The sequence below is a fragment of the Nestor notabilis genome, unplaced genomic scaffold, assembly GCF_000696875.1.
Source record: "Nestor notabilis isolate BGI_N333 unplaced genomic scaffold, ASM69687v1 scaffold15288, whole genome shotgun sequence".
Classification (NCBI taxonomy): domain Eukaryota; kingdom Metazoa; phylum Chordata; class Aves; order Psittaciformes; family Psittacidae; genus Nestor; species Nestor notabilis.
The window spans coordinates 13,604-30,469 of NW_009940763.1; the positions used below are offsets into that span (position 1 = coordinate 13,604).

Genomic DNA, 16,866 nt, shown 5'->3' on the forward strand with positions numbered 1-16,866 from the left:
TGGAGGTTGTCAAGGCCAGGTTGGACAGAGCCTTGGTCGACATAGTTTATTGTGTGGTGTCCCTGCTCATGGCAGGGGGGTTGGAACTAGATGATCTTAAGGTCCTTTCCAGCCCTAACTATTCTCTGATTCTGTGATTCTATCTGGCTCTGTCTAGCCTCTTTTCCTAAAGACTCTCATATTTCTGTTTTGTTGAGTTGCATTTGTGAAAAAAGGAATGGGATTCTTTTGTCTTTAGAATGTGTATTAAAGGCTGTTAAATATTTCTTTCTAAGTAGATTGCATGTGTTAACCTCTGAGAAAGAAATTATGTGAAATAGACTTGTAATATTGTTGTGTTTTCACTGAGTATAGTGAATATAGTTTTAGATAGTTTGATGGTCTTCCTAAAGGCTTCAAAAACATGAGGGTTACCAGACCTTAAGGGTGGTTAGAATCACAAAGAATGGAATGGGAAGAGACACACATTCTTGGTTAGTGGCTTGTAGTGGTGGTTTGGGTTTTTTGTTGGGGGTTTTTGTGTTTTGGTTTGGTGTGGGTTGTTTGTTTTGGTTGTGGATGTTTTGATGTGTTGTGATTTTTTTATTCTTTTTTTTTTTTTTGATGTTGTCAGCTTCATGTATTACTTCAATATAGTTGTGCATTAGCTAGTTTGAGAAGATTTCATAACTAACCAATCCTTGGATGCTCATAGTCATACTGAGATAGAACAGATCAAAGATTAAGCTGGTATAAGAAAGTGCTTTCTCATTCATCTTAGCAGTCCTGCAAAGCTACACTATTTTGCTATAAAGAGTTTCAACTTGTAATGTTAGCTCCTTGTGTCTTAAATTATTTAATAATGTTAAAATACATAATGTTAAATAAGTGTTAAGTTATATTATGCTTACTAATTGGAAGTGTGGCTGAAAGTTGAAATGTAATTTTTATCAATAATACTGTTTAGGAATATGAAGCACGGACAGGAAGAATGTATAAACCTCCACCCCCATCAGCAAGACGTAAAAACATTGAATTTGAACCACTTTCAACTACTGCTTTGATTCTGGAGGATCGACCAGCGTAAGTATGATCCTGCTGTGGAACTGATGATGACCAAATGCTTTAGATATACTTCCGATGAGCTAAACTTCACAAGTCTTCATGAAAGTATCATTGGATTATTCCGTCTCTGATAATAGCCTAATAAATACCTTCAGAAGAACCTTTTAAGTATATTATAGCCTATATGAGGAATTCTTTCTCACTGTGGCTTAAGAATAGAGCCTGAGGCTACCAGTCTATTTTCTACTGTGTATCACAGCTGCCTGTGACAGTGTAGTGGGCATCCTTAATCAGGAAAATTCCTGAAGAATTTTTATGTATTTCTTCACTGCCATCTCAGTGTGCACTCCCTTCTCCTTCCCCCATTCTGGAAACTTAATTTTCTAGACCAGTTGGGATGACTTAACAGTGGCATTTCTCACTTCAGGAGACCTGAGCTTAGCTTACCAGAAGAGGTTTTTTAAAAAGGAAAAAAAAAGCAAAAGAATTAGGTATGTAACAGCAGGAGTGGGAAGAATTTCTTTTGGAACCTAAGAAATACCTTCCAAATTGTACCTTGAGAGAGCTTGTGGTGGCACAGGTAAATGTTTGTTCTAATCAGTTCCAATTAGGAAATGGAAAATAGATTGTGTAGTGTTTCCTTCAGTGTTCTCTCTAGTGGTATATAAACTCATTGCTATGATTATGTTTTTGAAATGCGTTACTTCTTTTCCTCGAGTGAAATATGCAGTAACTGTTCTGCTGATGGTTTTCTGTACTTTCAAAATACCACAATTCACAAACATAAGTATGTTTTTACAAGTGATGCTTTAAAATTGGAGTGTCACCTCAAGTGTGTAATCTTGCCACAATCTCATCATTGAAAATATATTCTGTTCTCACTGTCACTGGAAATGCTAATAAAGGGATCTTTTCTGGGTTAGGGGTTTTTTAGTATTAAAATCACAAAACTGTCTTTTGTTTATTTTGAAATTGGGTAAGAGGCTGAGACCAAACATTGTGTTCTGATTTGTTTTGGAATAACTCTGCTTGGTCAAAAGGAAGTGTGTGTTTGGCAATTAGGGGATTGCTATGCAGCCAAAAAACAAACACATTTTAAGATGGTGAGCTTGCAGCACTGCAGCAAGGTTCCCTAGCTTTAGCTCTGACATAAATGTGGGCCTATCCTTTCTTCTCTTGGTATCTTCTTTTGTGGGAGTTTCAAAGGACTATCTATAATGAATAAAAATGTTTACCTTTAATTGAAAATATGTCATCATAGATTTCATGTGAACAAATGGAGTATCGACATGCAGTTACATTTAATGATTAAATACGCATGTCCAGAAATGCATTGGAATAAATAACTATGGAATATCAGTGTTTTCCTTTTGTCACTTCTTGCAAACTTCATTTGAGCACCACTCCAGATTTTCAACAAATCTAATAATCCTGCTTTGGGGGAAGCTATAGGAGAACTAATAAACAGAAGCAGTAAACACCTAGTAGTTCTCTACTGCTCTTACTGAAGCACTGGTAGTGTGACAGCCCCAAGGCTCATCTTAGAGGCCAAATTAAACCTGTTTTGAAATGGTTCAAAATGTCGTTTGTGTGTATTGAATTCATGAACAACTGGTTTTCAGAAATCTTCCTGCCAAATCTGTGGAAGAGGCTTTACGTCACCGACAAGAGTATGATGAGATGGTGGCAGAGGCAAAAAAACGAGGTATGTTAACTGCCGATAACCACTACAATTCTTTTTAACTGTACAGCAAAAATAGAGCAATTTCTGGCTCTGTTCTCAGGCTAGTAGGTACAGTAAAGAACAACCTTGTTTAATATCTAGGTTATTCTCTGGTACCTATGTGCACACAGTTTAGAACTGAACTCAATTATCAAATTGTTTTCTTAGTCCACCACAGGGAATGTAACCTGGGTTCAGAAGTCAGTTTAACCTTTTCTATAATTTTTCAGTAATAACTTAATGATTTTTGGTTTTTTTAACTGTTTAATGTGATTGGCTAGAAACTTTCTGGGTACTTGGATGCTTTTTTTCAAGCTGTGTTGCTGCAGTTGCAACTGAGAGCCAAAGTAAAATGAAGCTGACTGCTTGAAGATGTGGGGTTTTTTTCAGGAATCTGACATTGATTTCAGTGTGAAGGCAGAGGAGAACTTTGTTGGGATTTTTTTTTTCCCAACCACCTGTACCTGTGTGAACCTTCCTACTCCCATTAGATCTGGTTTTTAAATTAAACTTACCTGTAGCATCTGGTACTGTGTCAATCTGTGAACAGTTGCTGAAAGGACTTTTGTAGTCTTGTGCCTAGTATTCAGGGAATAAGCTCTTTCAAGAATCTGTTCTGAATGTTTTACTTGGGCTGTTGTCAGAGTTACAAGCTTCTGAACTGATTGATCTTCTATGGATCTGTGGCAGCTTACTCTGAAAGATGTGATTAAGAAATCCAAGGCATTTGACAACTTGTTTCATTCTTTTGGTGTGCATCTTGTAAGCTGTGGTCTGTGGTCCGTGTTCTCTGACTGCAATTTTGTAGGGTCAGCCATGTGTAGCGTTTTAGTATGTATGCCCTGGTATTCATTAAATTAATTACTGCTACACGCACAAAGCTTCAGTAAAAACTTAATGAAGCTGATCAGCCATTATCAGTTTACCAGGGATGGTATGTTTACTCCATTGATGTTTCTAACGCATGCATAAACAGAAAATGTCTTGCAGTTTCACAGTGGTTCTTAGTGATGTAAAGATAACACTGTTCTGTCCTTCTTTGAACCTTTTTAATAAGTGGATCTATAAATGATCCTTTTTAATAGAAGGCAGAACACTGTTCTCTTGTTCAGCATTGTGGCTTTGTCTTGGATCTTTAGGTCCTATTTCCAGAATAGAAAATACATAATCCTTCTAGACGGAAATATCAGTAAAATCTGAATAATTTCTAAATGGGTGTAGGTTTACACTTTTGAGTAATAATTTTATGAATAATTCTTGCTGCTTAGTCTAAGAAATATGTAAAGTTTAGGTAGAATGTGGTGTGAAATTCATTACAGGAACGACAGCTTGATGTGCTTGCTTTTTAGTCATTCTGTGTAACGCAGAAAAGCGCCATGAGTTTTCTAGCCAGATTTTTGCTTGTCTAAATGGCTGTGTATTTGAATAAATTAAAGAGAGCTTAAATTAAATAGTTCCTGAGAAACACACCTACAATCAACAGAAATAGTACCAGCAACTGTAATTTACCTTTGATCTTTCAGACATCTAAATAATTAGATAATAGCTGAATTATTTACCTAATAAATTATATACACTAATGTGGAATTATTAACATGTCTAACAGAAATTAAAGAAGCACATAAAAGGAAAAAAATAATGAGAGAGCGTTTCAAGCAAGAAGAGAATATCGCTAGCGCTATGGTGATTTGGGTCAATGAAATACTACCTAACTGGGAAGGCATGTAAGTAAAGCTCTGTTGTGTAAATCATAGAATGGTTTGAGTTGGAAGGGACCTTAAAGATAATCTCGTTCCAACCCCCTGACACAGGCAAGGACACCTTAGAATCATAGAATAGTTAGGGTTGCAAGGGACCTTAAGATCATCTAGTTCCAACCCCCCTGCCATGAGCAGGGACACCTCACTCTAAACTATGTCACCCAAGGCTCTGTCCAACCTGGCCTTGAACACCTCCAGGGTTGGAGCATTCACAACTTCCTTGGGCAACCCATTCCAGTGCCTCACCACTCTCACTGTGAAGAACTTCTTCCTTATATCTAATCTAAAGTTCCCCTGTTTAAGTTTAAAGCCATTACCCCTTGTCCTACCACTGCAGTCCCTAACGAAGAGTCCCTCCCCAGCATCCTTGTAGACCTTCCACTAGACCAGGTTGCTCTAAGCCCCATGCAACCCCTGAACACTGCCAGGGATGGGGCAGCCACAGCTTCTTTGGGTAACCTGTGCCAGTGCCTCACTACCTGCATAGTGAAGAATTTCTTCCCAGTATCTAAGGCAAACAAGGCAAGGCTGGCTTGTTTCTGTTCTAAAAGCAGAGGACTCACACACCTTATTTCCTTTTCCTTTTTATTTTGTCAAGAAGTCAGTTTTTCTTGCCATGGTATAGTGAGAGGTCATTACAACACAACATGAAATGTGCTTTCTGGGAGCTTAATGTTTTGGGGGTTTCTTTAGTGGGGCCTTAGCATAAGCAGAGATCCTTGAATATTGATTTTGGAAATAGTATGTTATTTTGCTTGTAAGTTAGCCAATGATTTTGGAAAACAAGATGTGCAATATGTGGCTTTTTAACTTGTTTTTTCTTTCTCTGCTTCCCTATTTTAGGCGTGCTACCCGAAAAGTTCGAGAGCTGTGGTGGCAGGGATTACCCCCACGTGTACGTGGGAAGGTTTGGAGTCTAGCTGTGGGAAATGAATTAAATATCACTCCTGGTATGCCTTTACAGATCACATTGTAATGTAAAATTATGTTGGTTAGTTTCAAAGGGAAAATTTAACCTTTTGTTAAGAAAAGTAAATCAGGGTATATTTGCCTTTTAACGAACTGTATTTTGCAACCTCAGGTACAATTAGACATGTTCTGGTTACAAGGATGGAAACAAGGGTCAGAACCTGCTTATGGATGTATTTTAGTCTTTAAAAAACTAAGGTGGTGCTCTTCCCAGGAAGTTAGTTTTTATACCTAAAATTGAGAGTTCGTAGGTTTGCTTTCCTAAAGAGTTGGAAAGGGGAATTGCTTTATTTTATAACTGATGATTTTGATGAACTTGGAAGTGTTGTAACCTATTCAGAAAAATAAAAATCTGAATTAGACATGATTTCCCTCTTGTAATTGAATGATCACTGCAGAAGAAAGCGTAACACAGTGTGCACTATTAAACTGTATATTGTGGTACTCCAGTGGTTACTGGTAACCATCTAATAGATTCTTCCCTTGCCCCTGGTGGCTAAGCTGAAACCAAGCAACAGAACCAAAGGCAAGAATACTTAGTGTGCTTCTGTTTTGGATGGGTGCTTTTCTCACTTCTCTGTTCCTTTATTGTTGTTGGTTTTGTTTTGCTTTCTCACAGAACTTTATGAAATCTTCTTGTCAAGAGCTAAGGAACGATGGAAAAGCTTCAGTGAGACGAGTACTGAGAATGACATTGAAGGTGAGATATCCTGGATACCAGACAGACTCCTATTCACTTTTACAAGCCCAAGAAGTCTCTCAGGTTCAGCCGCAATTGCAGCATTAGGAACACTTACTAGAAGATCTCTCAGTCATTCCCTACTTAAACGTTTGTTTTCTATAAAAAGTCAGTAAGCAAGGAGCTTAACAGTATTTACTGTATCAGTAAAAGACGCATTAAAATATTGCATGTGCTAGTTAATTTTCAAATGAATGTGTTTTCCTCTGAATTCCTGAAATACCAGAACTACGCTTTCATGAAACTTTTAGATGAAATACAAAAAGAAAAAATGGGAAACTAAATTATAGTAAATGTTATTGCTTAGTTCTGCTTAAATGTCTCTTAGATTGGTATCGCTTCCATAATTTGGGGAAAGGAAAAAATTAGTCTCTTTTTTTTGACTGTGAAACTGAGAGGTGAAGAATGAAGAAATTACACATTTTGTATCCCACTTGGGTTTCCTTGGTTGCCCAAATGGCCTTTCCTCCCAGTTCTATTAAGCAGGGAGGTTAGCACACTTACATTATAATGGAGTTTTATCACTGGCATATTGCTGTCTCCTGTGGGTATTCTTTCTGTTAAAAATAGCATCGGTGATGATATATCTTTGTTATGAATGTTAACTCCTCCTGCTGTTAACAGTTGCTTTTTATAAAATGCTGTCTTCTGTGATGCTGTCAGTACCAGCTGCTATGAAATTACTTTCTTTGAGTTGGTGTCTTTTTTGGAGAAAGAAAATGGCATTGTAATGCAAGGAGTATTTTCTTTTTTTGTTTGCTTGTGCTTGCCATAGCCAGTCCTGACTAACTGGCTATTTTGTAAGTTACATGTGTCTTCCCTAGGCTAAGCCCTGTGACTTATCTAAAGCTTGTCTTGAGATGAACTGTTTATAAAAAAATTCTGTGTGTACATGACTGTAAATGTGCTTATGCTTGGAAAATGTGTTTGCAATCCCCCTTGGTTTGTGGGGTGGCAATTTGTTCTTTTGTTGTGCGGGTGTGGACTGACCATGGGGAAAGCTTGGTAATTTGTTTATTTTGGAAAGGTAGTGGTTCTGGATGAGAATGAAAAGGGGAAGGGCCTGTTTTTATTGTGTCAGATGTTCTGGGAAATGTAGTAATGAGGGAAAACTTAATAATAGGATTTTCATCTCTGATTGAAAAGCAAGCCAACATAGAATCATAAAATGGTTTGGGTTGGAAAGGACCTTAAGATCATCTAGTTCCAACCCCTCCTGCCATGAGCAGGGACACCTCCCTCTAAACTATGTCACCCAAGGCTCTGTCCAACCTGGCCTTGAACACCTCCAGGGATGGAGCATTCACAACTTCCCTGGGCAACCCATTCCAGTGCCTCACCACCCGCACTGTGAAGAACTTCTTCCTTAGATCTAACCTAAACTTCCCCTGTTTAAGTTTAAAGCCATTACCTCCTTGTCTTACAACTGGAGTCCCTAATGAAGAGTCCCTCCCCAGCATCCTTGTAGGCCCCCTTCAGATACTGGAAGGCTGCTATGAGGTCTCCACACAGTCTTCTCTTCTCCGGGCTGAACAGCCCCAACTTTCTCAGCCTGTCTTCATACGGGAGGTGCTCCAGTCCTCTTATCATCCTCGTGGCCCTCCTCTGGACTTGCTCCAACAGCTCCGTGTCCTTTTTATGTTGAGGACACCAGAACTGGACACAATACTCCAAGTGAGGTCTTACGAGAGCAGAGTGCTTATTACTAATCTGCTGTGCTTATTACTAATCTTTAGTAGCAAAGTCTTGGATGGTCAGTTATTTTAGCCTCATTTAACATACTTGAGTAGTTTTGAGGGTTTTTCATGTTCAAATATCTTTAACTCTTTTGGACTTCACAGAACTTAATTTCTTGCATAAATCCAGAGTTTCTTGTGCTTCATATCCTAGATTCTCAACTTCTTTGGGAATTGCTCTAAATGGATACTGTCCCAAGTGAAATATTCCCAAATTGTCCAATATAATCCCTGTTCCTTTTGAAAGAAATAGGAAGGATTAAGCAGCAGTTCTTGCACTTTTTATTTTAGATTGTGTATGTTCTTTCACTGTAATAGTAATTGCCTTCTTTCTTTCAAAGTCCCACTCACTCCTGAATGCAGCTATCGTAGTTTTAGGAGAACTACAAGGAAATACTGCTTTCCAGGCTTCAGTAGAGCAGGATGTTTAGCCAATTCATCAAATCCTGTGATCTTCTGCTTTCTAGAGGGGTCTTGGCTGGTTTAAGTCCTCTGAAAGAGCCTTTTCCTCAAATTACACACATATTTTTTCTCCTTGCTATTGCTAGTATTTGCATCATGTCCATATGTACAGAGTAGAACAAAGATAACTCAAGGGCCAGCTGAATTTCCTATCATTTGAAGAATGCCTGGCCTAGGGATGCAAAAAAAAAACAACAACCAAATCTAAGTCAAATAAGAGCTATTGAGAACTCCAAAGTAATGTAACTTCTGTAGATCATAACTGTGATCGCTTCTGGAAACTTCAGTGAATTTTATATGTATTTATACCTTCAGTCTAAGTGGGATATGAGAAGTGCATGACTTTGGAAGCAATATGCTTGACTTTGCAGGTGAAGTAGTTAGGGCTTCTTGTGATAATGATGTAATTTATCTTTTTTTCCTCTAGTGTACACAGCGTATTTTAATATTCCTGGTTGAAATGAACCACCAAATGAGCTGATCAGGAATTAAAATTTGAAAAGTGAGATCTCACTGTATCATGTTTAGATTAAGAGCACTGTTCTCACACTGTGGTCTTGAACAGACTTGGTAGCTGAAGTCCCAGGAGAATACAAGAAAGAAAAGATGGATTTGAGGACTGGTCTGGGCAAAGTTCAAATTCCAGTGAATGCAGGGGTGGATAGAGTGTTACACAGAAGTAAAAGGTAACCTGCTGGTTTTAAGTCTGAAATGTGTAAAGGTGTATGACTTGAAACAGAGTGAGTAGATAGGCAGTAATCACTGATAGTTTCCCTCACTTTTTGGAGTTAATGGCATGTATGAAGCATCAGGGGACAGTTTTAGCTCTTGAAGTATAGCACTGTAGAAACGCACTCCAAGAATTAGAACTAGGTAACTTTTTTTCCCTTAGATCCTGAAAGTCTTTATGTGCCTGTGGCAGTTTTATTCTGAAGTCTGTAGAATTCATCTATCAGTTTTAATACGTGTTGGTTTTGCTTGCAGATGCAGGTGCGTCTGTTGCTGATCGTGAGGCCAGTCTGGAGCTGATTAAGTTGGATATATCGCGCACATTTCCATCCCTGTATATTTTCCAGAAGGTAAGATTTCTGTAACTAGTTATGACAATTTTAAACTTCTGAATAGTTAAACAGGAAAAGAAAAGATTTCCCCTTTAGCTGGGTAAATATGGAATAGTTTCTAGGAGTTGTTTGTATAAAACAAGAAGAGTAAAATTAGGTTTTATACATAACAACAGCATGTTGTGAGTTTTGTTGTTTGGGCTTGATTTTTGTTTATTTTTTTAATGAGAATAAAGTTGGGACACTTGGTGATGCCTTGATGAGTCTTTCTCTCCTGGAAAAAATTGCATGTAATTCCTGTTAATGCTTATGAAATTACGTGCAAAAGTGAGAATATTCTCACTGCTTCCACAGAAATCTTGATGCATTTTAGTACACACTTTCAGGATTTATGATTTTTATATAGATCCAATATATGCATGCACATGTATATATAGTAGCATGCACTGTTGTAATTCAGTAACTTGTACTACTAAAACATCCACTCTGTAAAATTAAAACCAACCCTGGATGTGTATCAGATACCCTCATTTTTCATTAGGTACTGATTTCCACTGAGTTATTTCATCAGATTATTGGTCTTACTTTTCTTCTAACATCTCAAAAACATACACAGTAATGCTTAGAGTAAAAACTGGTATTATTCTAGATGTGAACAAAGCACCGGCTCACTTGCATCTTGAAAAGCTTAATACTGGCTTAAAGTGATTTTGAAAACTTTTTTTTTTTTTCTATTCTTCTTCCTCCCTCCCCTTACATCAGGGTGGTCCTTACCATGATCTCCTGCATAGTGTTTTAGGAGCATATACATGTTACAGACCAGATGTGGGATATGTAAGTATTTGCTGTAGAATGTTTATAATATGGCAAATAAGCTTAAGATGACATGTAGTATAATGTAATAAATAAGTAGGTTATCCAAACTTTATGCTACTAGCACTTAAAAAAAAAAAAAAAAATCAACGTTGGCACTGAGTAATTTCATAGTGGTTAGAATGATGGTAATTAAATAGCTGAAAATGTACTCAATGTTAAGGATGAGTATACTCTTTGGCTTGCAAGGAAAACTTTAAATTAATGTGCTCACAAGGCATTTATAGTTCTGACAGATGCAGAGTGTCTACAGGAAAGAAACAAAAAAACCCAATTGCAAATGAATCGAAGTGGAGTTCCAGTGAGCACATAATCTGTTTGTCCTAGTGTTGCTCCCACTGCTATGATTTCCATACTGATGCTATCATCGTCACTACTGCACATCCTAAAACGCAAGAACTCCTTATTGGTGTAACGTTGTCAAAGACTAATAGCTCAGTCGGAGTTCAATGAAGATAAGATTGTTTGCAGCAAACATTACTGTGGTTATAAAAAAAAAAACCAACAAAAAACCAAAACCAACCAAACCCCACCCCCCAAAAAAAAATCAACCCATAAAAAACTGCCAAAAAACCCACAACCAAACCAACTAAACTGAACAGCCCTGTGGAGAAGGACTCCAGCCCTGTGGAGGAGGACTTGGGGGTGTTGGTTGATGAGAAGCTTGACATGAGCCGGCTTCAGTGTGCGCTTGCAGCCCAGAAAGCCAACCGTATCCTGGGCTGCATCATAAGAAGCATGACCAGCAGGTCAAAGAAGGTGATCCTGCCCCTCTACTCTGCTCTTGTGAGACCTCACTTGGAGTATTATGTCCAGTTCTGGTGTCCTCAACATAAAAAGGACATGGAGCTGTTGGAGCAGGTCCAGAGGAGGGCCACGAGGATGATAAGAGGACTGGAGCACCTCCCGTATGAAGACAGGCTGAGAAAGTTGGGGCTCTTCAGCCTGCAGAAGAGAAGGCTGCGTGGAGACCTCATAGCAGCCTTCCAGTATCTGAAGGGGGCCTATAAGGATGCTGGGGAGGGACTCTTCATTAGAGACTCTAGTGGTAGGACAAGGGGTAATGGGTTTAAACTTAAACAGGGGAAGTTTAGATTAGATATAAGGAAGAAGTTCTTCACAGTGAGGGTGGTGAGGCACTGGAATGGGTTGCCCAAGGAAGTTGTGAATGCTCCAACCCTGGCGGTGTTCAAGGCCAGGCTGGACAGAGCCTTGGGTGACATAGTTCAGTGTGTGGTGTCCCTGCTCATGGCAGGAGGGGTTGGAACTAGATGATCTTAAGGTCCTTTCCAACCCAAACCATTCTATGATCTCTCTGAATAGTGTCAGCTTGCAGAAGCAGTTAAATAACAGGTGATTTTTTTCTTCTTTTTCCTTCTTTGTTCCTGGGGGTGGCAAGGGGTGGCTGGTAACACCTTTCACAAGCTCTGATCACATCTGGGATAAGAAAGAACTTGAGTTTTAAGTCTGACCCTTGCAACAAAGCGTTATTTAGCACAGGGTGTGTTTTCCTGTCTAAATCAGTCATGCTGGGGACTCTGCGTCAATATCTGGTTAGTTTTTCATGTCCACATGTTTTTAGCCCTGAATTCTGTCATGTGTGACCTCATTTTTGGAGACCCTCCCATACTCTTTAAGTGAGATTACAAACTCTGCAGGTTCTGAAACTGTGTGGGCCAAGGGTGGAGTTTTAAAAGGCAAATAAGTAATTTTTCATGGATAGGTCTTCTTTTTGTAATTAGGAACACAGCTAGACTGCATATTTATGATCATAGATTTTTTTTTTTAAATGTTAATATGGCAGTAAATTTAATGTAATCTATCCCACAAAAATGGAAAGCTGCTGGACTATTTCTGATGCATGTCAATACTCTTTTCCCTAGTTGGTTTAAATAATGAGTGCATTTTTTTTTTTTGAAGGAGCAGGCAGCATAAATGCCAGAATAATCATAATTGCAGTTGAAATTGGTAAAATTATTTTTAGTGTAATGAGTATTCAGATCATCAGTGAACAACTACAAGAATAAATGTTTTTCACTTTTATTGCAGGCTGAAGTGTTTTTTGAGAGAGAGTAATCATGGAAAATGTAAACTTGCATTGCAGCTAACCACTTAAAGTAATTTTATGTATGTGAACAAATACTGTTTGGCAAGTGGAAAGACATGTATTGACTGTTCTGAAACAAGAATTTTGTCTGAATTCCAGCATATCTGTCTGGGCCTAAACTGTCCCATATGTGAGGTTTTTCTTCATGTCTGCTTTTGCCTTAGCTTAACAACGAACTTGAGGCCAAGTTCTGTCTCATGAGCTCTGCATCCAGCCTGTGTGGTTTTAACTTTCTCGCATTCCAAGTCCCGAGGACTTGTGAACATGTGACCTCCCAGAACTTCCATGAGGCACCTAAAACCTGCATCTGAAGAAACACAATTTCTTGCTGAAATCAGATTGACCGCATGCATAAAATTATTTATCTGTGTTGTTTCTGTTCATCTGGAAATGTTACGCAATTGTATTTGATATATGCAGACTGTAAAATATTTGCATTTCTAAAAATAAGGTGTACTGAACCTACTCACCTATATTTGCCCGATGCTTTTCCCACTTAAAGGTGCAAGGGATGTCCTTCATTGCTGCTGTGCTCATTCTCAATCTGGAAGAGGCAGATGCTTTCATTGCCTTTGCTAACCTTCTAAACAAGCCATGCCAACTGGCCTTTTTCCGAGTGGATCACAGCATGGTATGCACAGAGTTTTCTGGGTTTAAACCGTAACATTCTTTTGACCTTTGAAGTATTGATGACTTCCTTTTTGTTCTATATAATAATGGAGAACTTTAACCCGTGGTTACAAAACTGAGAACACCAGATACTAATCCATAGAACAGAGGCTACTGTTTTGGTTTTTCCTCTAGAAACACTTAATTGTTGTACTTAGCACAATGTGACTTACTAGGATATGTTGACATCCTCAATTCTTGGTGGAGTATATGTTATTTTAAACATTCTTTTGGTGACTGCTTATGAGGTACTTTACTATTTCTACAGATGCTGAAATACTTTGCAGCCTTTGAAGTATTTTTTGAAGAAAACCTTCCCAAATTGTTTCTTCATTTCAAGTCATACAGTCTTACCCCAGACATATATTTGATAGACTGGTGAGTGCAGAGAACACAGCAAACCTAACCTTAGAACTGTTATAGCACCTTCCTTTTTGCTGTAGGTTTTTCAACAGTAGAAAGACAGCATAAGAAAAGCATTCAGTAGGTGCTTATGTACCTCAGCTTTCTAGGTCTTGTGAAATTGTGGTGAACTGTTTTGTGACAACTCAGATCCTCTGGCAGGATTCAAACTTTATGAACTGGGATTAGGAGTGACATCTATTCGGATAGAAATGAAACATGCAGGAGTCCTGTGTGTCTCATTTTCTTGTTGCTGCATATAAGTCAGCTATGTGCATCGTAAATAGGAGAGAGGAGGCTACTACACTGTAGCTGGCTTATGACTGGTTGTGACTTGATGAAATGAGCATCATCAGCTACTGAATAAAGTATGATAGGAATATAAAGTTTAAAAGCAGGAGGATGAAACTTACGACCTGGTTTGGGAAGGAATAGAATTGGAAATACAGCGAACATTTTGAAGTAACGAATGTTCTAAAGTGGAGAGTATCAAACTACGTTATGTGCTTGTAATGGAAGGCAGTAATGCAAGCACACGAAGTGTGTCTAGTGCTGCCAGATATGGAATGTCTATTCATAAGTGTGTGGGGATAAGGATGTGCTTTATATAGGATTATTATATGGGTTAGAAGTTTATATTAGAGTAAGGTGAATTGGGTAGAATTAACTAATATAAAACAGTCATGTCATCTGAACTGCAGCTATAAGATGCAGCTTATCAGTAAGCAGGAGTAAGTCTCAACAGGAGCAGGTTATACAGTAGCAGTGTTGTGTCAGGAGTGTGCTGCAGTCTTGAGAGTTTAAGGAGATGGAGAGAGGTATATATGTCGCAGAAACAGTGCTGCTGTACAGAGTGCTACAATATTCTGCTTCCAGCTACCTGTGAGAAAGTCTGTGGTAAGGAGTGTTCTGAGGTTCCTGAAGCATTTCCCAAGAGGAGTAATGGAGAAACAGAACCACCACAGAGTTATGGGAGGGGTTCTACAATACAGTACATACAGCAGACTGAACTATCTGCCCATGTATAATGAATGCTATTTAAAAATAAACTTTGCAGTGAGAAATGCAATAGCACTCTTCCCAGTATGAATAGATCAGTGACTGTCTTTAGATTTTGGTGATTTTTAACATGAATAGAAATTCAAAATGTATCGTGGAAATTTAGTCCTTGAAATTTCATTAATATATTAGTGGGATGTAGCCTTCTATTGAGATGATATGTGGCTTTAGATTTAATTTAGAAATCAAATGATGAACAGAGCTGTTAAGCTCTATGGCTTAAATAATGGGAAGGGTTAAGTTACACAGTTACAGTCTTTGTGCTTAAGTTCTTATTTGTATATTATACCCTGCTTGAGTGTAAAGATGTTTGTAACTTCTCTAGGCAGAGCTTCCTAAAGGAAGCCTTTCAAATGGATGATTTCATGTAGCATAAAAAGAGAAGGGTTTCAGAATAGGAGTTCTGACTTCAAAAACTGGAGACTTATGGATCTTTAAAATATGGAGGAAATAAGAATGTGAAATAACTTGTCATCTGCTCACTCCCAGATAACGTAACTGAGATTTAAAGGAGGTTGTATTTTCGTATTTCTGAAATAGGTTAAAGTTATAACTGTACCTTTCTTCCCCCCCCCTCATTTGTAGGATTTTTACACTCTACAGCAAGTCATTACCACTTGATCTGGCCTGTCGTGTCTGGGATGTTTTCTGTAGAGATGGAGAAGAATTTTTGTTTAGGACAGGATTAGGAATCCTTCGGTTATATGAAGATATTCTCCTACAGATGGACTTTATTCATATAGCACAGTTTTTAACAAAGCTTCCAGAAGACATTACATCAGAAAAGCTTTTTACTTGTATTGCAGCTATTCAGATGCAGAATAGTAACAAAAAATGGGCACAGGTGAGTTTTTTTGGATATCTATACATATATGTCAAAACAGACCTGTCAGCACATGAGCATATGGGGCCCTTAATGGCTTTTTATGCTGCATGTCTGACTTCTGAGCAATGGGTGCTTTCTTTCTAGTGTTTCATTCTAGAAATTAATCTCCATGCTAAAACTGTGGTGGTTAATATTGATCTTTTTTTTAATAAGACTGACTTTTTATGAAACTTTTTTTTATATTCATTAAATAATTTACTTTTTCAGGTGTTTGCCTCACTGATGAAGGACAACAAAGAAGGAGATAAGAATCATAGCCCAGCACTGAAAAGCTAATCATTGTAATGCTGAGGTCAGTTGAATATGTGGAAAACCACCTGATGACAGGAGTTTTCACATGACTTCTATGTGGAAAAGCACTATAGAAAATGTGAAAATTAAGTGGAAAAATGACACAACTCTCAGTGGAGTAACGAACTGATGAAATCTTCACCCTTTTGCCAGTATTAGCTTTTGTCGTGGGAAGATTTGTTTTCACACAGAATACTAAAACCTATGAAACTGAGAAGTGGGAGAGTTCATATTTAATACTTTAAAAGTATCAGCTCAATGCAATAAACATTTGTAATAACTTCTGTTGGTACTTTAAAAAAAAATGTTGAGGCATAACTTTTTTTACAAATACCACAAAGGCACTTTTTGGGCGGGATGAGGGAAATGCTAAATCTTAAGGCCCCAAAACTGCTATCCAAACCAAATGCTTTGGTACAAATATTACCTCCAAAATTAACCATTTGAAAGTACTGAGGACCAAATACGGTTGTTTGGTGTTTATGTGCAAGATGGTTAAGATTTGGGAAGGGGTATTGTCTTTCTTACTTGTGTTGTTTTGTTTTTGTTTTTTTTTTAAGTTGCAGCTTCATTCTTCAGTCTGGGCAAATGTAATTAACTCAGGAACTGTGGAAGTATTGTGCCCAAACCTGTTAGAGCAAAATCATCTGAATTCTAAACAGTGGTAAGATCAGGGCTGCTATTTTTAGAGTGTACAGCTTTCAAAGCGAGTGGTGTTAAGCATTTGTTTTGGTGCATTGGTTGTGCAGCTTATTAAAAATGGAGTGGGTATTCTGTGAAAGGGTTTTGCCACCAGAAGTTTCCTTTTGTTGAGCCATTTCCAACTAAGAAATACTTGTATGTAATGGTGAACACTAGAAACTGATAAAGCTATCTGCAGACTTTGTGTTGTCAAAGGAGCAGCCACTTTTAACACTTCAGAATAATGCAGACACAGAATTGTTTTTGAAATGATCTTTTATTAGTGTGCAATACTGAAATCCAAAAAGCATCTGGTTTAGTGATACTTAATTCTTTAACATCTGTTAACTGTGAGACATAAATTCATATTGTATGTGTCACGGTAGATATTTTCAAACATTTCG

General features: G+C 38.0%; 1 protein-coding gene across 1 annotated transcript in view; it reads left to right on the forward strand.

Moving 5' to 3' along the window:
- The window catches only part of TBC1D12 (TBC1 domain family, member 12), a gene marked incomplete at its 5' end in the record, with an annotated part of 28,024 nt that extends 11,368 nt beyond the window's left edge, over nt 1-16,656 (forward strand). Inside the window, 11 exons of the mRNA XM_010020531.1 lie at nt 947-1,062; nt 2,667-2,749; nt 4,374-4,491; nt 5,371-5,477; nt 6,116-6,196; nt 9,418-9,512; nt 10,257-10,328; nt 12,977-13,105; nt 13,412-13,521; nt 15,190-15,448; nt 15,698-16,656. Coding sequence (XP_010018833.1) covers nt 947-1,062; nt 2,667-2,749; nt 4,374-4,491; nt 5,371-5,477; nt 6,116-6,196; nt 9,418-9,512; nt 10,257-10,328; nt 12,977-13,105; nt 13,412-13,521; nt 15,190-15,448; nt 15,698-15,766 — 1,239 coding nt within the window. The remainder of the gene's footprint in view (nt 1-946; nt 1,063-2,666; nt 2,750-4,373; nt 4,492-5,370; nt 5,478-6,115; nt 6,197-9,417; nt 9,513-10,256; nt 10,329-12,976; nt 13,106-13,411; nt 13,522-15,189; nt 15,449-15,697) is intronic.
- Nucleotides 16,657-16,866: the final 210 nt, after the last annotated feature.